General features: G+C 46.2%; 1 protein-coding gene across 3 annotated transcripts in view; it reads right to left on the reverse strand.

Moving 5' to 3' along the window:
- The window catches only part of tpd52l1 (tpd52 like 1), a 41,371-nt gene extending 22,636 nt beyond the window's left edge, over positions 1-18,735 (reverse strand). For 2 of the 3 annotated variants that reach the window (XM_073057360.1, XM_073057361.1), the window contains exon 1: positions 11,864-12,088. In XM_073057360.1, coding sequence (XP_072913461.1) covers positions 11,864-11,921 — 58 coding nt within the window. In that variant the 5' untranslated portion in view covers positions 11,922-12,088. Of the gene's footprint in view, positions 1-11,863; positions 12,089-18,500 lie in introns of those variants that run through there. The other variant, XM_073057362.1, reaches the window with a different exon arrangement.
- Positions 18,736-22,965: the final 4,230 nt, after the last annotated feature.

The raw sequence follows: 22,965 nt of genomic DNA on the forward strand, positions 1-22,965 counted from the left end.
AAGGTAACTTCCCTCAGGTGCAACACTGAATATTACTTTACCAACTCACCCAGTTTGTTGCTGTAGAAAATTGGATGATCACTTGTTTCCAGTGAATTCATAAGAATAAATACCCTGTGGCGACCCACTTTCTGCGCAGGCGAACCGGCTCAAATAGCCATCACGCGGGGGGAGACTTTGGTAATGCACCTCTGACGTCATTTCCGCCCGGAGAGGGCGGGCGTTAGGGATTTAAATGCCAGCGCCGCGAAGTTTGAATAAACTAGTCTCGAAACGACTTACCGACTGCGTGTCGTTATTTCAGCGCTGTGTGTAGCACATTGCTACATTGGTGACCCCGACGGTCCAAACGGGATTTGGACCAATGATGACCGACTCTTCATCTGTTCACGCAGTTTCACTAAAACTGCCGACTTTCTGGACGCTGCGACCATGCGTGTGGTTTAGCCAATCAGAAGCCCAGTTCCAGATTCGGCAGATATCCTCTGATTCCACGCGTTACTACCACGTGGTGAGCGCCCTTGACCAGGAGACGGCCGCCCAGGTTGTGAATTTCATACAGTCGCCCCCAGAAGAAGGCAAATGTGAAGCATTCAAGGCGCTGCTCATTGGGACCTTCGGCCTCTCACGGCGGTGAGCGGGGTGCCCGCCTGCTTCACCGGGACAGTTTGGGAGACAGACTGCCGTCAGCATTGATGAACGAGATGCTGGCCCTGGCTGACGGACACAAGCCCTGCCTCATGTTCGAGCAAGCGTTCCTCGAGCGACTGCCCGAGGGCATACATCTGCTGCTGGCCGACGCAGATTTCAGCGACCCCCGGAAGGTGGCGGCCCGGGCAGACGTTCTGTGGAAAGCCAAGAGGGAGAGCGTGGCGTCCGTCCGTCAGATTACCAGGCCACGCGCCCAACAGTAGACCAGACCAGGCCCGGCAGGGGGGCGCACACAACACAGAGGAAGGAGTGAGGAGGCCAGTGAACAGTGGTGTTTCTACCACCAGCGGTGGGGCACAAAAGCCCACCTTTGTTGCCCGCCCTGCAAGGGCCAGGGCCAGGGCCAACTGCCGCTAATGACTATGGCGGCTGGCCACCAGGACAGCCTCTTGTACGTCTGGGACAAACAGTCGGGACGCCGCTTCTTGGTTGACACTGGAGCGGAGATCAGCATCTTGCCCCCGACGGGGTACGACACCCGCAACTGGAAGCCAGGACCCACCCTGAGGGGCGCAAACAGCAGCACGATACGGACCTACGGCACCCGCACAGTGCAGCTGCAGTTCGGCGCCAGCCGGTTCACGTGGGACTTCACACTGGCCGCAGTGGCCCGACCACTCCTGGGGGCGGACTTCTTGCGAGCTCACGGCCTGCTGGTCGACTTGCAAGGGAAAAGACTGGTACATGCCAAGACTTTCCAGACATTCTCCCTGGGTGAAGCCAAGTTGCCGGCCCCACACCTGGACTCCATCACGCTGTCGGACAACGAATTCACCAGAATCGTGGCAGACTTTCCATTGATTCTGGCACTGCAGTTCACGGCAGCCATGCCCAGACATGGGGTACAGCACCACATTCCGACCCAGAGACCACCCCTCCACGCCCGCGCACAAAGGCTCCCCCTGGAAAAGCTCCGCCTGGCGAAGGAGGAGTTCAAGAGGATGGAGGAATTGGGGATCGCACGGAGGTCCGACAGCCCATGGGCCTCCCCCCTGCACACGGTGCCCAAAGCAGCCGGGGGTTGGAGACCATGCGGCGACTACTGCAGACTGAACGAGGCTACCACTCCAGACCGCTACCCCGTGCCGCACATACAGGACTTTGCAGCAAACCTGCACGGGGCAAGAATCTTTTCCAAAGTAGACCTCGTCCGGGGATACCATCAAATCCCGGTGCACCCTGAAGACATTCCCAAAATAGCACTCATCACCCCGTTTGGCCTGTTCGAGTTCCTCCGAATGCCGTTCGGCCTGAAGAATGCCGCACAGACATTCCAGCGGCTAATGGACGCGACCTGGACTTTGCATTCATCTATTTGGACGATATCCTTATAGCCAGCAGTTGTCGTCAGGAGCATCTGTCCCACCTCCGCCAGCTCTACTCCCGCCTGAGTGATTTCGGCCTCACGATCAACCCGGCCAAATGTCAGTTCGGTCTTGATACCATTGACTTCCTGGGCCACAGGATTACCCAAGACAGGGCAACACCTCTGCCCGCCAAGGTAGACACGATCTGCCACTTTACCCGGTCCAACACAGTCAAAGGCCTATGGGAGTTCGTTGGTATGGTGAGCTTCTACCACTGTTTCCTCCCCTCAGCAGCCTGTATCATGCGCCCTTTGTACACCCTGATGTTGGGTAAAGGCAAGGACATTACTTGGGACGAGGAGACCGCGGCCGCTTTCGTTAAAGCCAAGGAAGCCTTGGCAGATGCCGCGATGCTGGTGCACCCCAGAACAGACATTCCAACCACCCTTACGGTGGACACATCCGACACAGCAGTCGGTGGGGTGCTGGAGCAGCTCATCGAGGGGCGCTGGCAACCCCTGGCGTTCTTCAGCAAGCACCTACGACCACCCGAACTCAAGTACAGTGCTTTCGACTGGGAGCTGTTGGCACTGTATCTGGCAATCCGGCATTTCAAGTACTTCTCAGAAGGCAGGCCGTTCGCCGTGTTCATGGACCACAAACCGTTGACCTTCGCATTAACGAAGGTGTCCGATCCCTGGTCGGCTCGCCAGCAGCGACATCTGTCCTACATCTCCGAGTACACGACGGACATCCAGCATGTCTTGGGAAAGGACAACATCATGGCGGATGCATTCTCCAAACCAACTGTCCAGGCCCTGTCCCTGGGGGTGGACTATACAGCACTGGCGAAGGCACAGCAGGCAGACGACGAGATGCCCAGCTACAGGACCGCAGTCTCCGGTTTGCAGCTGCAGGACTTTCTCGTAGGCCCAGGTGAGAGGACCCTCCTGTGCGACGTGGCTACCGGCCAACCTAGCCCCATCGTTTGGCAGCCTGGAGGTGGCGAGTTTTCGACTCCATACACGGTTTGGCACACCCATCTATCAGGACAACCGTCCGGCTGGTCTCCAGCAAGTTCGCGTGGCACGGACTTCGCAAGCAGGTCAGTGAATGGGCCAGAACGTGCACGCAGTGCCAAACAACCAAGGTGCAGCGGCACACTAAAGCCCCGCCGCAGCAGTTCGAACCCACCCACGGGAGGTTCGACCACATTCATGTGGATATCGTGGGCCCCTACCAGTGTCCCAAGGAGCGCAGTTCCTCCTAACTATGGTAGACCGGTTGACGAGGTGGCCAGAGGCGGTCCCGCTCACCGACACATCTGCCGATTCCTGCGCCCGAGCACTGATCGCAACCTGGGTAGCACGCTTCGGGGTACCGGCCCACATTACCTCCGACAGAGGCGCCCAGTTCACCTCCAGCCTGTGGTCGGCTGTGGCAAGCCTGTTGGGAACGCAGCTGCACCACACAACTGCCTACCGCCCACAATCGAACGGACTGGTGGAACGCTTCCACCGTCACTTGAAGTCGGCTCTCATAGCCCGCCTGAGAGGACCTAACTGGGTCCTGCTTGGAATTCGTACGGCGCCCAAAGAGGATCTGCACGCCTCATCAGCCGAGTTGGTGTACGGTGCGCCCCAGCCGTCCCGGGAGAGTTCATACCAGCCCCAAGGGGGCAAGGGGAAGAACCCGCAGCAGTCCTGGACAGACTACGCAAAAGGCTCGGCAACCTGGCCCCCGTACCAACTTCACAGCACGGACGGACCCCGACCCATGTACCCAAAGACCTGCAGAACTGTAAGTTTGTGTTTGTACGAAGGGGCAGACACCGGGCACCGCTACAGCAGCCGTACGAGGGGCTGTTCAGGGTGATCAACAACAACAGGTCCACGTACATTCTGGACATTGGGGGGGAGAGAGGAGGTTTTCACGGTGGACCGACTCAAACCAGCCCATGTGGACTTGGCGCAGCCGGTCGAGGTTCAGGCACCGCGGTGCAGAGGCAGACCTCCCAAACAGAGGCTGATCCAGACTGTGGACATTGAGGGGGTGTATCGCCGGTTCTGGGGGGGGGTTATGTGGCGACCCACTTTCTGCGCAGGCGAACCGGCTCACAAATAGCCAGCGTGCAGGGGGAGACTTTGGTAATGCACCTCTGACGTCATTTCCGCCCGGAGAGGGCGGGCGCTAGGGATTTAAATGCCAGCGCCGCGAAGTTTGAATAAACTAGTCTCGAAACGACTTACCGACTGCGCGTCGTTATTTCAGTGCTGTGTGTAGCACATCGCTACAACCCCCTCTATCTGTAAGGTTCAACAGTATGGTAGATTTACAAACAGACCAAACCAAAATGAAGACAAAAGAGCATTCAAGACAAGTCAGAGAAGCACAAATCTGGGGAAGGATACTAAACCGTGTCAAAGGCCCAGCACATACCTTGGAGCTCAGTGCAGTCCATCAAATGTGGAAAGAATATGAATCCACAACTACACTCCCTAGGTCAGGCCCCCTCTAAACTTAGTCATCAGACAGGAATTTCACTTGTAAAAGAGGTTGCTGTGCCGCCAGCAGTCACTCTGGGTGAGCTGCTGAAGACAGTGACTGCAACTGGAGATGAAGTTCATGGCTCCACAATCTCTAAGGCCTCGCACAAAAGGGTATTTATGGAAGACTGGCATGGAAGAAGCCCTGGCTAAAAAAAAAAGCATATGCTTGCCAGTAAAGACTTTGCAAAGCGCCACTTAGAAGATATTGTAAAGCTATGTAAAAAGGTCTTGTGATTGGATGAGACTAAAGTGGAACTTATTGTCCTCAGTACTAAGCAGTACATGTGGCGTAAACCAAATACTGTGCATCAGGAAGGTAATACTATCCCTACTGTCAAATATGGTGCAGGTAGCATCATGCTCTGGGGATGCTTTTCAGCTGCATGGTCTGGAAATCTGGTCAGGATTGACGGGAAAATGATTGCTGCTAAATACAGAGAGATCCTGGATAACCTGCTAGCCTCTGCCAGAAACTGGGGAGAAAATTCATTTTTCAGCAGAACAACGACACTAAGCACAATGCAGAGCAATCATAGAGTGGCTTCAAATGAAGAAACTGATGTCCTTGAGTGGTCCAGTCATAATCCTAACCTTAGCCTGATCAAGTAACTCCAGCAAGACACCAAAATTGCTGTCCACTACCACTCCCCAACTAAGCTGGGACAGCTTGAGCAATTTTGCAAGGAGGAATGGGCAAATCTTGCTTTGTCACATTGTTCAAAGCTAATAGGGACTTATCTAAAAAGGCTGGAATACCTGTAGTTGCAAGAGGTGGTTCAACCAGTCCATGCTGAACTGTTATTCCGCCTGGGCATAAGCACCCATCAAGCACACCTGGGCATAACCCTCATACCCCTCCTGTCCATGTATTTATCCAAAGTTCTGCTGGCAGCACTTACACCACTGAATGAAGTTGTTCCCTCTCGGGTTCTTTTTGAATATTTCACCTTTCGCCCTTAACCTATGACTTCTAGTTCTAGCTTCACCCAGCCTGCCAGTGGAAAATACCTGCTTGCATTTATCCTATCTATGTATACCCCTCATATGTTTCAAAGATTTAAAAAAATATTTATCGATAACACCAAAACTAATATTATGCCAGTCAGGAAACAGTGCAAAGATTGGGCCTCCTTTCCCTAGAATGTAAAGGTTCAGAAGAAACGTAGTGGTGAACATATTTACTGGTTATTGTACCTGAAATAATGACTCTGGGAATTCCTGTAATGGTAGGACTATGGAATGTACAATTAACTGAAGTAACTACCAAATTATGTGAACAGATGTTAGATAAACACTGCTTGGACAAGGGTAAAGGAAGGAATGTTGACAGCGGGAAGAGAGTAAAGATCCCATGTATACTGATATAGTGAAATGTGTTGTTTAACCCAGTCCAAGGATGTACTGGGGGGCAGCCCATTAGTGTTGCCATGCTTCCGGCATCAACATAACATGCTCACAATTTACTAACCCTAACCTGTACGTCTTTGGATTCTGGGTGGAAACCAGAGCACTCAGAGAAACCCACACAGTCACCGGGACAACACACAAACTCCCTACAGACAGCAGTGGGAATTGAAACTTGATCTCTGACACTATAAAGTGTGCATGCTAACTGTGCCACGTAGCAGGAGAGAGAACTCATGAGGAGCATAAATTATTTCTCAAAGATTTTATAATTTAAACTTAAAAACTGGCCACTCAATCTCTGATGCCAGCTAAAATGGGAGGTTAAATAACTCACTGAACAGGAAATGTGCTTATGCAGTGGCTTACAACACATTTTCATACATCAGTATGTTTGGAAAGGTGAAGGGAAACATGTTTTGTATACATGGTATTTTAACTGGAAAATAAAACATCACTTTGTGGACTGTTCAGTTCTAACAGTTGGTACAAACCATTTAAAATTTTCTACCAAGCCGCATTGGCATATTCATCTTAATCACAAATTATTTTTCCGAATCCTAGGTTTAATTGCATTCTAAGTGCAAAGCTCTGAGGCATCAGATAAATACAAAGGACAAGTCATTGGGTATGTTTAAAGCAGACATTGGTTAGTAAGGACATCAAAAGTTATAGGAACAATGCAGAAGAATGGGGTTGAGTGAAATCAGCCATGATCGAATGGCAGAACAGATTCACTGGGCCAAGTAGCCTAATTCCTTTCCTATAGTCTAAATCAGAGAGAATTATATGAGAACGAAGTGATTTATTATGGAAAAAAAACACGAAATGCTGGCAGAACTCAGCAGGCCAGACAGCATCTATGGGAGGAGGTAATAACGACGTTTCGGGTCGAAACCCTTCATCAGGAGTGAAATAACATGGGATGGTCGAGGGGGGATAAGAAGTGGGGGGAGGGATAAAGTAGAGAGCTGGGAAGTGATAGGCTGGAGGGAAATGGGCTAGGGGGAAAGTGGAGAATTATGGGAAATAAAAGAGAAAGAAAGGTAGGGCTGGGGGGAGAGATTATAGTGAGGGGGGAAAAGAGAGAGAGAGAGAAAGAGAACCAGACTAAAATAATAGATAGGGATGGGGGGCAGGGGTATCAATAGAGGTCAGTGAGTTGAATGTTCATGCCGGTAGGAAGGAGGCTACCTAGGCGGGAGATAAGGTATTGCTCCATCGACCTGCGTGTGGCCTCATCTTGACGGTAGAGGAGGCCATGGACAGACATATCGGAGTGGGAGTGGTCTGTGGAATTAAAGTGTGTGGCCACAGGGAGATCCCGCCACTGCTGGAGGACTGAGCGCCGGTGTTCAGCGAAACGGTTTCCCAGTCTGCGGCGGGTCTCCCCAATGTATAAATGGCCACATCGGGAGCACCGGATACAGTATATCACCCCAGTTGACTCGCAGGTGAAGTGGTGCCTCGCCTGAAAGGACTGTCTGGGGCCTGGGATGGTGGTGAGGGAAGAAGTGTGGGGGCAGGTGTAGCACTTCTTCCGTTTGCAGGGATGAGTGCCCGGAGGGAGGTCCGTGGGGAGGGATGGGGGGGATGAATGGACAAGGGAGTCGCGTAGGGAGCGATCCCTGTGGAAAGCTGAGAGTGGGGGGGGGGGGGGGGGGGGGAGGGGAAGATGTGGTTGGTGGTGGGTTCACGTAGGAGGTGACGGAAGTTACGGAGGATTATGCGTTGGATCTGTAGGCTGGTAGGGTGATAGGTGAGGACCAGGGGGACTCTATCCCTGGTGGGCTGGCGGGGGGATGGGGTGAGGGCAGAGGTACGTGAAATACGGGAGACGCGATGGAGGGCAGAGTTGATAGTGGACGAAGGAAGAGGGAAGCCTCTTTCTTTAAAAAAGGAAGACATCTCCTTTGTCCTAGAATGAAAGGCCTCATCCTGAGAGCAGATGCGGCGGAGGCGGAAGAATTGAGAGAAAGGGATAGCATTTTTGCAGGAGACAGGGTGGGAGGAGGAATAGTCTAGGTAATTTATTATGGCATATTTAAATCCCCACCCTTTACAAAATATTCATGAAATTGCAATAGCATGATTAAAACTATAGAATAGATCCTTAAAATCTGCACTGTAACTGAAATATTTACTACAATGTCAAAAGTATTTATCAAATCCATGCTAATTTGCTTCAGAGATTAAAAAAAACATTTATTGATGACACCAAAACTACTATTATGCTAGTCAGAAAACAGTGCAAAGATTGGGGCTCCTTTCCCTACTATGTAAAGGTTCAGAAGAAACCCAGTGGTGAAAATATTTACTGGTTATTGTACCTGAAATAATGACCTGAAATGCTTCAATATTGCAACAAAGTTAATACTTGATATTGTCTTCAAAATAAATGGAATTAGGAAATGTTCTTTATCACTGTGTTCAATATCACTGATTAGTTGATTAGGTTGTGATTAACTGTTGGCATACGAACAAAGGTTAGACCTTCTGAATAGTAACACTGGGACCACACACAAGAATCCAACTTTATCCCAAAACAGCACCTCCTGATATCTTATTCTACCACCCCAATGGTATTTACTTCCTTTCCGAATCTACAACTTCCCATTTTATCCCCAAAATTCATAGCCAGGCACCTATCTATTTCTTTAATGATAGCAGCAAACTCAGCCATTTTGTTGCCACTTATAGCAATGCTTAACTCCATCCTTTCCCGGCATCTAGAACACTCCTCCGCCTCCACATTGACACCCAACACAGTCTTCCCTCCTCCTGCTTCTCCAATGAGGGGCTTGGCCCAAAATGTTGACTGTTTACATGGCGTGGCATCCTGATGCAGTGGCCACTCCGGCTAAACCAAAGGTATAATTGTTCGTACCTTTACGCCTTTCTTATGGAAATTAAAAACACAAAATATTGCAAGTCTAGCAAGTTGTCGTATAGCAGATGAGCTCCACAACATGGGCTTATTGTGCACTGTGTTGCCATCTGCTAAAACCACCCAGGGGAGGCGCTGTTGGAAGTGGTGCACGAGGCAATGAGACAGAGGAAAGCACGCTGGTATTCGTGTGAGACCAAAGCTGAGACCCTTCAGGCCAGCTCTCCTGCTGATTCTACTTTCAAACGTTCAATTGCTCAAAAAATAAACACAATTACCTGAGGCTGAGACTGAATCAGCGCAAGATGAAGGGCTGCTGCGTGCTCATTCTGACTGAAACAAGGCTCCAGGATACCATCTCTGCAGTGGCCATCCAGTTAAAGGGTTCCATCTTTCTTTGAGCTGAAAGAATTCCTGCCATCTCTGGCAAGCCCCGCGGTGGAGGTGCATGTATCTACGTTAATAAGAACTGGTGTGTGTATGCTTTGGTAGAGACAACCCACTGCTCGGCTATAATGGAGAAATTCAGGCTCTTTTATTTACCAAGGGAGTTCACTGCTATTGTGATTGTGGCTGTATACATACCCCCCCCCCCCCCCCACTGCTAATGCTGGGGAAGCAGTGTGAGCTCTACAGGGCCACCAGTGACTTGCAAACCACATACCCCAATGGTTTCTTTATTGCTACTGGTGACTTCAACCATGCTAACTCAAAAACAGTCCTGCCTGAATTCTATCAGACTTTCATACCAGAGATGAGAACACATTAGACTTGGCTTATACCAACATCCCCTAGTGTAGATAAAGTTGCTCCTCATCCCCACTTCGAATTCTCTGACCACTTATTTGTTATGCTAATTCCTGCAACCACTGACTGATTAAACATGTCAAACCAGTTCAAAATGAGATAAGACCTGGCTCAAAGAAGCAACCTCAGTGTTACAGGCCTGTTCTGAAAACAACTAGAACATGTTCTGGCAGGTGGTTACCTAAGACCATCACATTAATGTTGATGAATACTCAAACACTGAGGACGTCACTGTTATTAATTATTAAAGACATCTCTGTGAGGGCAAAGCAGAAGCCTGGTTAACAGCAGAGGTCTGAACACAGCTGAGAGATTGGGATACCGTCTTCAAATCAGGATAAAGATAGCTCTCAGGTCAGTAATTGCCAGCAGGAAGGCAAAACTGGATTACTCACAGAGAATATACAGTCATTTATGTGACACCAGAAACACAAGGTGCAGGGCATTCAGACCATAACCGACTACAAGTCCACCCCGCACGTCAACGACAGTAACGCTTCTCTTCCAATAGGCTGGATGCCTTTTACGCTTGGCTTGATGTGCTGGCAAAGAAAGCAGCTATTTCCCCTGAGGAACAGGCACTCTGGTAGCAGCTGATGTAAGGAAGACCACAGTCAGGGTCAACCCATGTAAAGCAGCGGGGCTTCATAACATATCTGGTCAGGTGGTGAAGGACTATGCAGCCCAGTTAACTGAGGTTCTAACAGACATCTTCAATATCTCTCTGGAAGAGTCCACTGTCCCCTCAGACTTCAAGGTGCCACCATCATCCTGGTGCCCAAAAGACAACAATAACCAGCCTCAGTGACCACTGTCCAGTGGCACTGACCTCAACAATAATGAAGTGCTTTGAGTGGCTGGTTATGAATTACATTAAATCCCATCTTCCTGCTACAGTGGACACTTTTCCAGTTTGCTTATTGCTCAAATCAGTCCACCGATGATGCTGTAGCCTTTGCACTCCATCCTGTCCCATCTGGAAAATGGTGCCTCACATGCCAAGATGCTATTTATTGACTTCAGCTCAGCATTCAACATGATCATACCTCAAAAACTGGTGGGTAAATGATCCTTGTTAGGTCTCAGTACCTCTCCCTGTAACTGGATCCTGGACTTCTTGACAGAAAGGCCATAGTCAGCCCATGTTAGTAGAAACATCTGAAGCTCCATCATGCTGAGCATCAGCTCTCCCAAGGGTTATGTGTTCGGCCTGCTGCTGCTTATGCTGTTATGTGACTGCATCGCTAGATCCAGTTTAAACAGTATCATCAAGTTCACTGATAACACAGCAATAGTGGACCTCATCAACGATGCTGAGACGGCGTACAAAGGAGAGGTAGAGCAGCTGGTAGAATGCTGCAAGCACAACAACCTGAGTCTCAACGTGGTCAAGACCAGAGAGATAACTGTGGACTTTTGGTCCCTCTACACCACCACTTTGGTCAAAAAAGTACAGAACTATCTCCACATCTTGAGGAGATTGAGGTGAGTGAGGCTCCCCACCTCCTCCCATTTTAACTAATTTTCCAGGAGCACCATGTATTGCTAACAAAGTATTGCAAAAATTGCTGAAAGGGTCCCAGGATCATTCCACCAATTACAGTATTCATGAGGAGTGTTGTGCATGCAGGACCCTTTGCAATGTCAGTGGTCCTTCCCATCTGTCCAATAATCTCTTTGACTCCTCTACCATAGAGTACCTTAGCATTAGGACAAGAACTGTTAGGATGGGAAATAGCTACTGTACTGAACTCCCTGCCACCAACCAGGTCTCATCACTCACGAAGCACCAGCAGTTATACTGTTTACTTTTTAAACGTGTATCATATATGAACCTTATTATTTGTTCATTCATTTGCGGTAATTTTACTTTGTGTTTGTGAGTATGTAGTGTGATGCACCTTGGTCCGGGGGAACGTTGTCTCATTTAGCGTATACAGTACATGTGTACAGTCGAATGGCAATAAGCTTGAATTTGACTCTCATACTAGCACTCGACAGCCCCTTTACCTCCTCCCGGCAACTAATCTTCTCCGCTACCCAACTCCGCCTCCAACTGTACTGCACAACTCCCCCCGCACTCCACTGCTCCGGTCCGGTAGGGTATTCGGTGACCCAGGCCGGCAAACGTTGGGCCGCAACATGTCGGAGCCTCGGACACAAACCGACCGACCCCTCGTCTGTTCGCGGAAACTTACTGCGCCGACAGCCGGTGTCGTCCCAGCGGCTGATCCATCCTCGCTCCGTGACGTCCATTGCCCTCTCCGTCCAGAGCAACGGGTTTTTTTTTGTGCCGCACCACTCCCACTGAGCTCGGTTCCGTGCACCGAACCGTCCACCGGAGCTCGGCCACAGCTGGACACCTGGCACGCACAGCAGCGACGTCGCCGCTAGGACCCGCGCCGGAGAGACGAAACAGCGCCGCCGCCACTCGGAGGACCTGCGTCTGAGGGGCAAAACAATGCTGCTCTGATCGGAGGTCTTCAAAGCAGCGCCGCTGAGCCTCATCTGAAACGAGCCTCACCTTTGGTTTTGGTAGCAATGGATACAAAATGCTGGAGGAACTCAGCAGATCAGGCAGCATCTATGGAAAGGAAAAGATAGCCGATGTTTCGGGCCAAGACCCTTCTGTTAGGAAGTAGACAGCTGAGAGATCATCGTCAACTGTTCCTCCATAGATGCTGCCTGATCTCCAGCATTGTGTGTGTGTGTGTTGTTTTTCGTTTACAGTACTTAACCGAGTCATTACTTCATTACTTTTCATCTATATTTTTGCACCTCTGCTCTTACCCCTTCATAGAAGGTTGTGAAATATTGAATAGGATATGCATTATAAAAGAGGAAATATCAAGGAACTGTAGATAAATAAATTACTAGATCTGGATAAGTTAGATCACAGTGGTAAATTGGTTTATTATTGTGAAAACCTTGCCTGGCATACTATTAATACAGATCAATCCATTACCACAGTGCATTGAGGTAGTACAAGGTAAAACAAGATCAGAATGCAGAATGGAGTGTTGCAGTTACAGAGAAAATGCAGTGCAGGCAGAAAATAATGTGCCTAAGTAGATTATGAGGTTAAGAGTCCATCTTACTGTATTAGGGATCTGTTCAATTGCCTTATTATAGGCGTTGTCCTTGAGCCTGATGGTATGTGCTTTCAGGTTTTTGTACATTCAGCCTGATGGGATGGGGAGAAGACAGAATGGCCCCAGGGAGTGAGAACTTTGATTATGTGTTACTGAGGCAGCAAGAAGTGTAAATGGAATCCATAGAGGGGAGGCTGGTTTCTGTGATGTGCTGACCTGTATGCACAACTCTCTGCAATTTCTTGCAGTCATGGGTTGACAAACGACAGATGGAGTTTAATGCAGACAAGTGTGAGGTAACGCACTTTGGAAGGACAAACCAAGGTAGAACATACAAGATAAGTGGTAGGACACTGAGGAGTGCAGTAGAACAGAAGGACCTGGGAATACAGATACATAATTCCCTAAAAGTGCTGTCACAGGTAGATTAGGTTGTAAAGAGAGCTTTTGGCACATTGGCCTTTATAAATCAAAGTATTGAGCATAAAAGTTGGAATGTTATGGCGAGGTTGTATAAGGCATTGGTGAGGCCAGGTTTTAGTACTGTGTGCAGTTTTGGTCACCTAATTACAGGAAGGATATTAATAAGTTTGAAAGAGTGCTGAGAAGGGTTACAAGGATGTTGCCAGGACTTGAGAAACTGAGTTACAGAGAAAGGTTGAATAGGTTAGGACTTTATTCCCTGGAGCGTAGGAGAATGAGGGGAGATTTGATAGAGGTGTATAAAATTATGATGGGTATCGATAGAGTGAATGCAAGCAGGCTTTTTCCACTGAGGCTAGTGGAGAAAAAAAAACCCAGAGGACATGGTTTAAGGTTGAAGGGGGAAAAGTTTAAAGGGAACATTAGTGGGGGCTTCTTCACACAGAGAGTCATGGGAGTGTGGAATGAGCTGCTAGTTGAAGTGGTGAATGCAGGCTCACTTTTAACATTTAAGAAAAACTTGGACAGGTACATGGATGAGAGGGGTATGGAGGTGCAGGTCAGTGGGACTAGGCAGAAAAATGGTTCAGCACAGCCAAGAAGGGCCAAAAGGCCTGTTTCTGTGCTGTAATGCTCTATGGTTCTGCAGGCAGAACAGTTGCCATACCAAGCTGGGATGCATCGGGATATGATGCTTTCTCGGGCACATCAATGGAAATCAAATCAAAGGGATGTCAATTTTCTTTAGCTGTTTGAGACACGAAAGGTTTTGGTGAGCTTTCCTGACCAGGGCATCGGTGTGGTTAGACTAAGATATGCTGTCAACCCTCTCGCCCTCAGAACCGCTGATATAACTCAGGAGTATAGCACCCCTCCCCCACTATTCTTGAATTCAATGAACAGCCCTTCTGTTTTATTGACATTAAAGGGAAGGATAGTTGTCATGACACTTTGTCACTAAGTTCACTGTCTTCCTCCTGTACTCCCATTCATCATTATTTGCAATACAGCCCACTACAGTGGTATTACTTGCAAACCTGTAGATAAGGTTACAGCAGAAACTGTCCATGTGGTTGTGAGTGATAACAGAGTAGGGGGCCAGGCCCACAACTTTGTGGGACACCAGCATACAGGATAATCATGGTGGAGGTGTTTCCGTTTAGGCTTACTAATTGTGTCCTTTTGGACAGGAAGTCAAGATTCCAGCTGTAAAGAGTGGCTTGGAGTCCTAGGACTAGGAGTTTGCTTGGAATTATTAAAAAGTACAGAGAAACAAAGGAGGAAATTTCTGATGTTCTATCAGGTTTCAATCATCCCCGGCTAGAGCGATGATACTGGAGTACTGAAGGACGATTATTTAGAAATACAGTATATTTATTATGGTTTAAAATTAGAGGAAAGGACAAGCTCTGCAACTACATGCTATTTGTCCTTCAGAGGCTGGCTGGCTGTGACTAAAGTTGAAAGTAAATTTTGTTATCAAAGTGTCACCATATACAACCCTGAGAGTCATTTTCTTGTGGGCATACACAGGAAATCCAAGAATCATAAGACAATGAATAAAAGACTGCACCCAATGGGACGGACAAACAACCAATGTGCAAAAGACAACAAACTGTGCAAATACAAAAGAGAAAAAAAAGTAATAATCATAAATAAGTAAGCAATAATTATCACGAGCATGAGATGAAAAGTCCTTGAAGGTGAATCCATTGGCTGTGGGAACCTATGTGCGGGATGAATGAAGTTATCCCCTCTGGTTCAAGAGCCTGATGGTTGAGGGATAACTGTTCCTGAACCTGGTGGTGTGAGTCCTGAGGATCCTGTACCTTCTTCCTGGTGGCAACAGCAACAAGAGAGCATGACCTGGGTGGTAGGTGTCCCTAATTGATGGATGTTGCTTTCCTGCGAAAACGTTCTGTGTAGATGGCTGGGAGGGCTTTACCCACGATGGCCTGGACCATATGCACTACTTGTTGTAGGATTTTCAATTCAAGGGCATTGGTGTGTCCATACTTTGGTAGTGTTTGAACTGTCCACCACACATCCATAGAACCTACTCCACCTTTGATCCCTCAATAAGGACTGGCTCATGGACCTCTGGTTTCCTTGTCCTAAAGTCAATAATCAGCTCTTTGGTCTTGCTGACATTGAGTGAGAGGCTGTTGCTGTTGCTGTGGATCTACTCAGCCAGCCAGATGTTGTGACTATGTGCTGGATTGTAACTGTGTGTGGTGTGCGTGACTGTGTTTTGCACCTTGGCCTCAGAGAACAATGTTTAGCAGTATACATGTGTACAATTGAATGACAATAAACTTGAACTTGACTTGAAAATGATTAAAATAAAAAAACCACAGACATGCAATGTGCAAGTCTAAAGACATTTTTGAAGGTCTTCCATTATGATTGGGCAATGTCAATAGACAATAGGTGCAGGAGTAGGCCATTCGGCCCCTCAAGCCAGCACCGCCATTCACTGTGATCATGGCTGATCATCCACAATCAGTACCCCGCTCCTGCCTTCTCCCCATATCCCTAGATTCCGCTATCTTTAAGAGCTCTACCTAACTCTTTCTTGAAAGCATCCACAGAATTGGCCCCCACTGCCTTCTGAGGCAAAGCATTCCATAGATCCACAACTCTCTGGGTGGAAAAAGTTTTTCCAGAACTCCATTCTAAATGGCCTACCCCTTATTCTTAAACTGTGGCCTCTGGTTCTGGACTCCCCCAACATTAGGAACATGTTTCCTGCCTCTAGCATGTACAATCCCTTAATAATCTGTTTCAATCAGATCCCCTCTCATCCTTCTAACAAGCCCAGTCGCTCCAATCTTTCAACATATGAAAGATTTTCAACAATCTTTCAACAGTCCCGCCATCCCAGGAATTAACCTCATGAACCTACGCTGCACTCCCTCAATAGCAAGAATGTCCTTCCTCAAATTTGGAGACCAAAACTGAACACAATACTCCAGGTGTGGTCTCACCAGGGCCCTGTACAGCTGTAGAAGGACCTCTTTGCTCCTATACTCAACTCCCCTTGTTATGAAGACCAACATGCCATCAGCTTTCTTCACTGTCATATTATCCTCTGTGCAGCGGTAGGAGTCTCCTAATGTGTATTTAAGACTAGCCACATTAATCAAGTGATATCAAAGGCACATTCACTTAAAAAAGAAATTGCATTTAAAAGTCTCAGCAGAATAAAATGCACTTCATTTCACATAAGGATGTAAGATCACAGATTCATAACATAGAAGAAGGACATTGTGTCTATTCTGGTCAAAAACAGACATTTAAATTATGTCTACTTCCCTTTAACTTTCTGTTGAAGGTAGCTAGTTATTGAAGATTGTTCTATCAGTTTTATTATTTATTTAGTGATATGGCGTGGAATAGGCCCTTCCGAGCCACACTGACCCGCAACTCCGATTTAACCCTAACCTATTCATGGGACAATTTACAATGATCAACTAACCTTTTCAGTATGACTTTGGACTGTAGAAGGAAACACAGGTGGCTGTGGAAGCCAGGTCATTGAAGCAGAGGTTGATAGGTTCTTGATAAGCCAGGGTGTGAAAGGTTATGGGGAGAAGGCAGGAGAATGGGGTTGAGAGGGAAATGGATCAGCTGTGATGAAATAGCGGAGCAGACTCAATGGGCCAAATGGCCTAATTCTGCTTCAGTGTCTTACAGACATCCCACCTCTCCCAGAAGTTCCGGGAGCCTTCTGCATATTGATAGTGGCTCCCTGACGCCCGCAAATTATATACAATATCCCAGAAATTGATTTTTTTGAGACCAAGCGAGCGAAAGGGAGAAAGAGAGAGAGAGAGTGAGAGACAGAGAGAGCAAGTGACAGACGTAGCGAGAAAGCATCCTGATTGGTCTCTCTTCATGCTAAGTAGACCTATTAGTTTTCTCTGTGGGCGGGCTTTACAGTCGACCTCTCTCTTTCATTGTCCATCAGTTCAGTTTAGTGTCCTGCAGCACCATGGCAGAGTGTTCCAAAAAACAGAAAATATAAAACGTATTTCACCCCAGACTACACTAAAGAGTACCCCTGCCTAATAGGGGTCAAAAATAATGTCAGTGTTGCTCGCTGCACTGTTTGCAACAGTGACTTTTCTATTGCCCACGGTGGGTTAAATGACAGTTGAGGTGAGTTTAACAGGTGTTATTCATTCATTAGCATAGCTAACGTTATTTAAACTAGCTGGCTGGCTGCTCAGGAGCTACTCTATTGATGTCCTATGTGATGTGGCCAAACTCCCTGTAGACTTGCAAAATGCTCAAATCTGCCAAGCAAGCCACATCACGGTACAAGGAAAGTTCGCAAAGAAATAGAAAAGCTACTTGCATTATCATTTAGCTATTAGCATTAAGGCTGCCAACAAAATACTCAACAAGGAATATACATAGTTTGTAGTTTCAATATGTGATCAAATACATTTTGTGTTCTTTCATAATCAAATGTCCTTTATACATACATCCTTGGAGGTCAACCAGGTGGGGGGGGGGGGAGATATGGGGTTGCGGGGGGTGGGGGTGGTGGTGCTACCTCCCTGAAATGAGTTTTTGCAGGGTGGGATGTTTGGTCTTATGGAAACTGGAGCACTGGGGGAAAACCCACACATTCCAAGGCAGAATGTACCAACTCCTTATAAGCGAGGCTGGAATTTGACTCTGAACTCCAATACCCTGAGCTGTAACAGAGTCGTGCAACTGTCTGAACTACTATGCCATGGTCCTTACAACAGATTGTAGTTGTTGGATTGGTGTATTGTTCCCAGTGATTAAGAGGAATATTCTCTTTCCTCGTTTTTTTGGATGCAGTCTTCAATCTTAGTGTTAGCAATAACCCCTAGATAGTGCATATGGTTTCAATATATTCAGATCTTTTGAGGAATATCTTTAAAACTGGCAGGGTACAGCAACCCTACCATCTTTATCTATTAGCCAAAGCTCTCAGTTTTTCCTATCATCTATCTCCCTCAAAAAGTCATTTTTCAAAATTTAACTTAAAACTATTAGATTGAGGAAAGAAACTGTCTTTAATATTTTTCTCTCTTCATCTTTGTCACTGTCATTAGGAATTAGAACATGAGATTCATAAAGAATAACACCTGCTGAAATAATTCAGATCAGAGAAAAATCCAATTAAACTTTAAAAACTGAATCTGTTTGGAGGACCTTTGCTGTGCTCTGCTTTTCTTCCACTGACTGAACACATTTGCAAACTTTTAGAAAGCAAAGCTGAGACTACAAGAGGCTTAATAGCAGAACTTTGTCTTCTGTGCAAAAGCTATTTTTCACCTACCTTTGAATATAACTGCTTCTGGGTCAATAGATTCCACCATGGTAGATGTTGATCCTGCTAACTCATTAAAAATAACTTTGTGGTCCTAATTAATTACATTACAGGCACCTTATATAAATCAATGCCGTAATTCAAGTCACACTTCTAGTAATTAAAAAATGCCAAAACAGTTTATGGTTTGGCTCTTTCAACAACTTCCATCCACCTATTTTAACAGTGCCATGAAATGCAATAATGTTATTTCAAACGTGTTAACACTTATCAATAAATTTGAACATGTACAAAGGCTCTATATCAGCTGAGTAGGTCATTGTTAACATAAAGCATGTGATGAAATTGTATCCATGGGAATAAAACAGGCAGCTGATTAGCTATCACACTTTACATTACTGCTGATTGAAAATGACCTCTGTTGTGAGAAGGGCGACGGCCTCTGATACAACATCTTAAATTTACTAGTGCAGATATGCTGTAGCAGCAACAACTTACTTGTTACAGAACTTTTAAAGTGCTAAATCTTTCCAAGATGTTTTACAGGCTAATTGCCAAAGAAGACTTGCTGGAGCCACATAACCATAATTAGGTCAAATTAGCTATAATCTATAGCAGTCTTAAAGCAGGAATGGGACTTAGATCAGTCATGATCGAATGGTGGAGCAGACTCAATTGGCCGAATGGCCTAATTCTGCTTCTATGTCTTATGGTCTTAGAGAGGCAGAACGGGGAAAAAATGATCTTGGGGTCTGGGCATAGAAGGAATGTCTGCCAATCATAGTAATTAAATTCAAGATGTTCAAGGGCTCAGGATGGAAGAAATATTGCAGATATTTCATCATAGAGCTGATATTCAGAGACAGGAGAGGGTGAGACCATAGAAGGATTTGACAAAAGGGTGGGAACTTTACAATCACAGGGTTTTTTTAAAATCAGTAGTTCATCGAAAACAGGATGGTGTGTGAATGGGTTGAGGTGTGATTTTTTTTACAGCGAGTAGAATGTGGAAGTCTGGTCAGATGTACATCGATTTGGCTGAAACTGACATCACAGAACTCATCCATGGAGTGTTGGCACCAATCAAATGTAGTAATACCTTCACCACAACATTTATGTAGCCATCTTCAAATAAGACCATAAGACATAGGAGCAGAATTAGGCCACTTAGACAATGGAGTCTACTCTATCATTCTGTCATGGCTGATTTACTATCCCTCTCAACACCATTCTCCTGCTTTTCCACTGTAACCTTTAACTCCCTGATTAATCAAGAACCTATCAACCCCCACTTTAAATATGCCCAATGACTTGACCTCTACAATTGTCTGTGGCAATGTATTTCACAGATTCACCACACTCTGGCTAAAGAAATTCCTCAATTCTGATGTAAATGTATGTCCCTCTATTCCAGGGGTTTCCAACCTTTTTTATGTCATGGAGCCTTACCATTAACTGAGGGGTGCATGGACACCAGGTTGTGAACCCCTGCCTATACTGAGACCATGCCCTCTGGTCCCAGATTCACCCACTATATGCTCTCCACATCCACTCTACTTAGGACTTTCAATAGAGCCTTCAATCGCTGATCATATAATAACCCTTTCAATCCCAGAATCATTTTCGTGAATCCCCTTTGAACCCTCTCCAATGTCAGCACATCCTTTCTTCAATAAGGGGCCCAAAGCTATTCACCCTACTCCAAGTGAGACCTCAACCATGCTTTATAAAACCTCAGCATTACATCCTTACTTTTATATTCTAGTCCTCTTGAAATGAACAACAACATTGCATTTGCCTTCCTCACCACCAACTCAACCTGCAAGTTAACCATCAGATAATCCTGCATGAGGATTCATAAGTCCCTTTACACCTCAGATATTTGAATCTACTCCTTGTTTAGCAAATAAACTACACATTTATTCTTTCTAACAAAGTGCATGACCATACACTTCCCGGCATTCTATTCCATCTGCTACTTTTTTGGCCCATTCTCCTAATCTGTCTAAGCCCTTCTACAGACTCCCTGCTTCCTCAACACTACCTGCCCCTCCACCTATCTTCCTATAATCCACAAACTGCGCCTCAGGATCATCCATTTTATTCTGTATACCGCATGCATTCAAATGTAACACCTTTAGTCCCGTATTCATCAGCCTTTACGATTTTGCCCCAATGTTACACTTCAACTCATCGCACCGACTGGAGTTTTGCTCATCATCTTCCTGTCCCTTCCTCACAGTCTCACTACACTCTGCATCGACTTGTACACCAACTGCCCCATCCTTATCCCTACCATTCCAGTTCCATTCCCCCGCCAAATTAATTTAAATACTCCCCAACAGCTCTAGCCAACCTGCCTGCAAGGATATTGGTCCCTAATAACTGAAGGGTCTGAAGGTAAATAAATTGCAATTCCTTTAGTTCAACGTGCTATCATAGAAGTTGTTTGATTCTAAAATACCAGTTAGGAACAAAGATGGGAAAGTAGCTAGAAACAAAACAAGTGGGTGCATAATTAACAGTATGTCTAAATGTGAGGACGATGATGAGTAAGGCCTCTGAGTTGAGGGGACATATAAGAATGGAAGTTTGATAATTCAATTATTACTGAAACGTATCTCAAATAGCCACAGCAATGCTAGATCATAGTTCCCAATTACAGACAGCAGAGTGGAATCAGAGGAGGAGTGAGGAAGCAACATTGGCTGAAGAGAGAAATACAATTTTTCAATGAAATGGTTGGAAGATCATCAAATGAGGCGACTTTGGTTAAGAACAAAGCCGGGAATGTACAGAGGACCTCCAAACCACTGGAGGGCGAGTGAAGAGTAACAAACACATAGACCTGATGAAGGGCCTCGGCCCGAAACATCGACTGTTCATTCCTTTCCATAGATGATGCCTGACCTGCTGAGTTCCACCAGCATTTTGTAGGTGTTACTCTGGATTTCAAGCATCTGCTGAGTCTCTTATGTTTAAGAAGAGCAAATTTCTAGGCACATTTCTGACAAGCGCAAAAACAACAGGACAGTTGCACCAGGGGATTTCTGTAAATTTTTATTTCCATTATCAACCCGGCAAAAGACCAGAGGTGGTGACGCTGTTGGTAGGGAAGAAACTGAGGATTATTGGTACGTAAAAATCTGGATTTAGATTTACGGAATAAAGCTGGGTGGCTTGGAAGAAAGTTGACTCGAAATTAGTCACTTTACTTGTGTGCTTTAAACCAACATTCTTAATAACTCTAATGGTCAGTCAGCTGACTTGCAAAACCCACCCCTACAAAAGAGCAAGTTGAACATTGTTAGGACAGTTGTCACTTTCAGCCATGTACCGATGCATTACCTGAGTTCCCAATGACATACAGTATATCAGCAGAACTTACTGCTTCTCTTTCATTGCTGTGCTGATAGCTGGGAAGTGAAACAGACTTCAAGGAGTATTCTCCATTGCATCCACGGAACAGAGTAAAATTGGGAGTAAAGTTGGGAACCTGGTACTTTTCTCCACATCTGCCTTTCTTCCTTTACAATGGACTGACCTAAGCCTTTCCTGTGGTGCGTGGCCCCTAGCTGCAGGTTGTTCAAAGGTCAATGACTGACCTATGCAGATTACAAGTAATTTCAAAGCAAATCTGTGGCCACTGCAGGGAGCTCCAGGGAATTATCAAATGTGAAGCCGCAGAATGTGTACCGGGTGGAAGTTTTAATTGATGTCATCCCTTCCCAATTGAGTGCTCTTATTTTTTCTTGAGAGTAAATAACTAAAGGTGTAGGTTTCTGCCAGCAGATCCAACTCCTATCAGCAGTGAACCACAAAGACCATAAGACATAGGAGCAGAATTAGGCCATTTGGCCCATCAAGTCTGCTCTGCCATTTCATCATAGCTGATTCAGTATCTCCCTCAACCCCATTCTTCTGCCTTTTCTCTGTAACCTTTGACTACCTGATTAATCAAGAACTTATTAATCTTTAAATATACTCAATAACTTGGCCTGCACAGCTGTCTATGGAGTGGCATTTGCAATTTTCCAGTCCTTGGGAATCATTCCACAACCTCTTGAGCAATGTCTTACAGCTCAAATTTTCTTTTATGTAATGTTAACATAAAGTGGCATGCAGTTTTTAGGCTGTGTAAAAATTTCCTACTCAGAACAATGGTTGGTTCTTGCAGCTGTAAAAAAAAATTAGAGGGAACACTACCAATTAGTTTAAATTAAGAGGAAACATAAGAGACTCTGGATGCTGGGATCTGGAGCAAAAATACATGTGGAGTTCAGAGGATCAAGCGCTAGTAATGGGGAATTGTTGAAGGAATTGTTGCTGTTTTGGGTCAAGACTGTGCCTCAACATTGAGATTCTCTCACAGATCTATACTCCAATTTGAATTTAGGCAAATTATGCTGGTGCTTGAACTCGTTCCGCTTAGCCCTATTTAATTATGCACCCTAGTTGCAAATACTAGGCAATG

The sequence above is a fragment of the Hemitrygon akajei genome, chromosome 9 (assembly GCF_048418815.1).
Source record: "Hemitrygon akajei chromosome 9, sHemAka1.3, whole genome shotgun sequence".
Lineage (NCBI taxonomy): Eukaryota > Metazoa > Chordata > Chondrichthyes > Myliobatiformes > Dasyatidae > Hemitrygon > Hemitrygon akajei.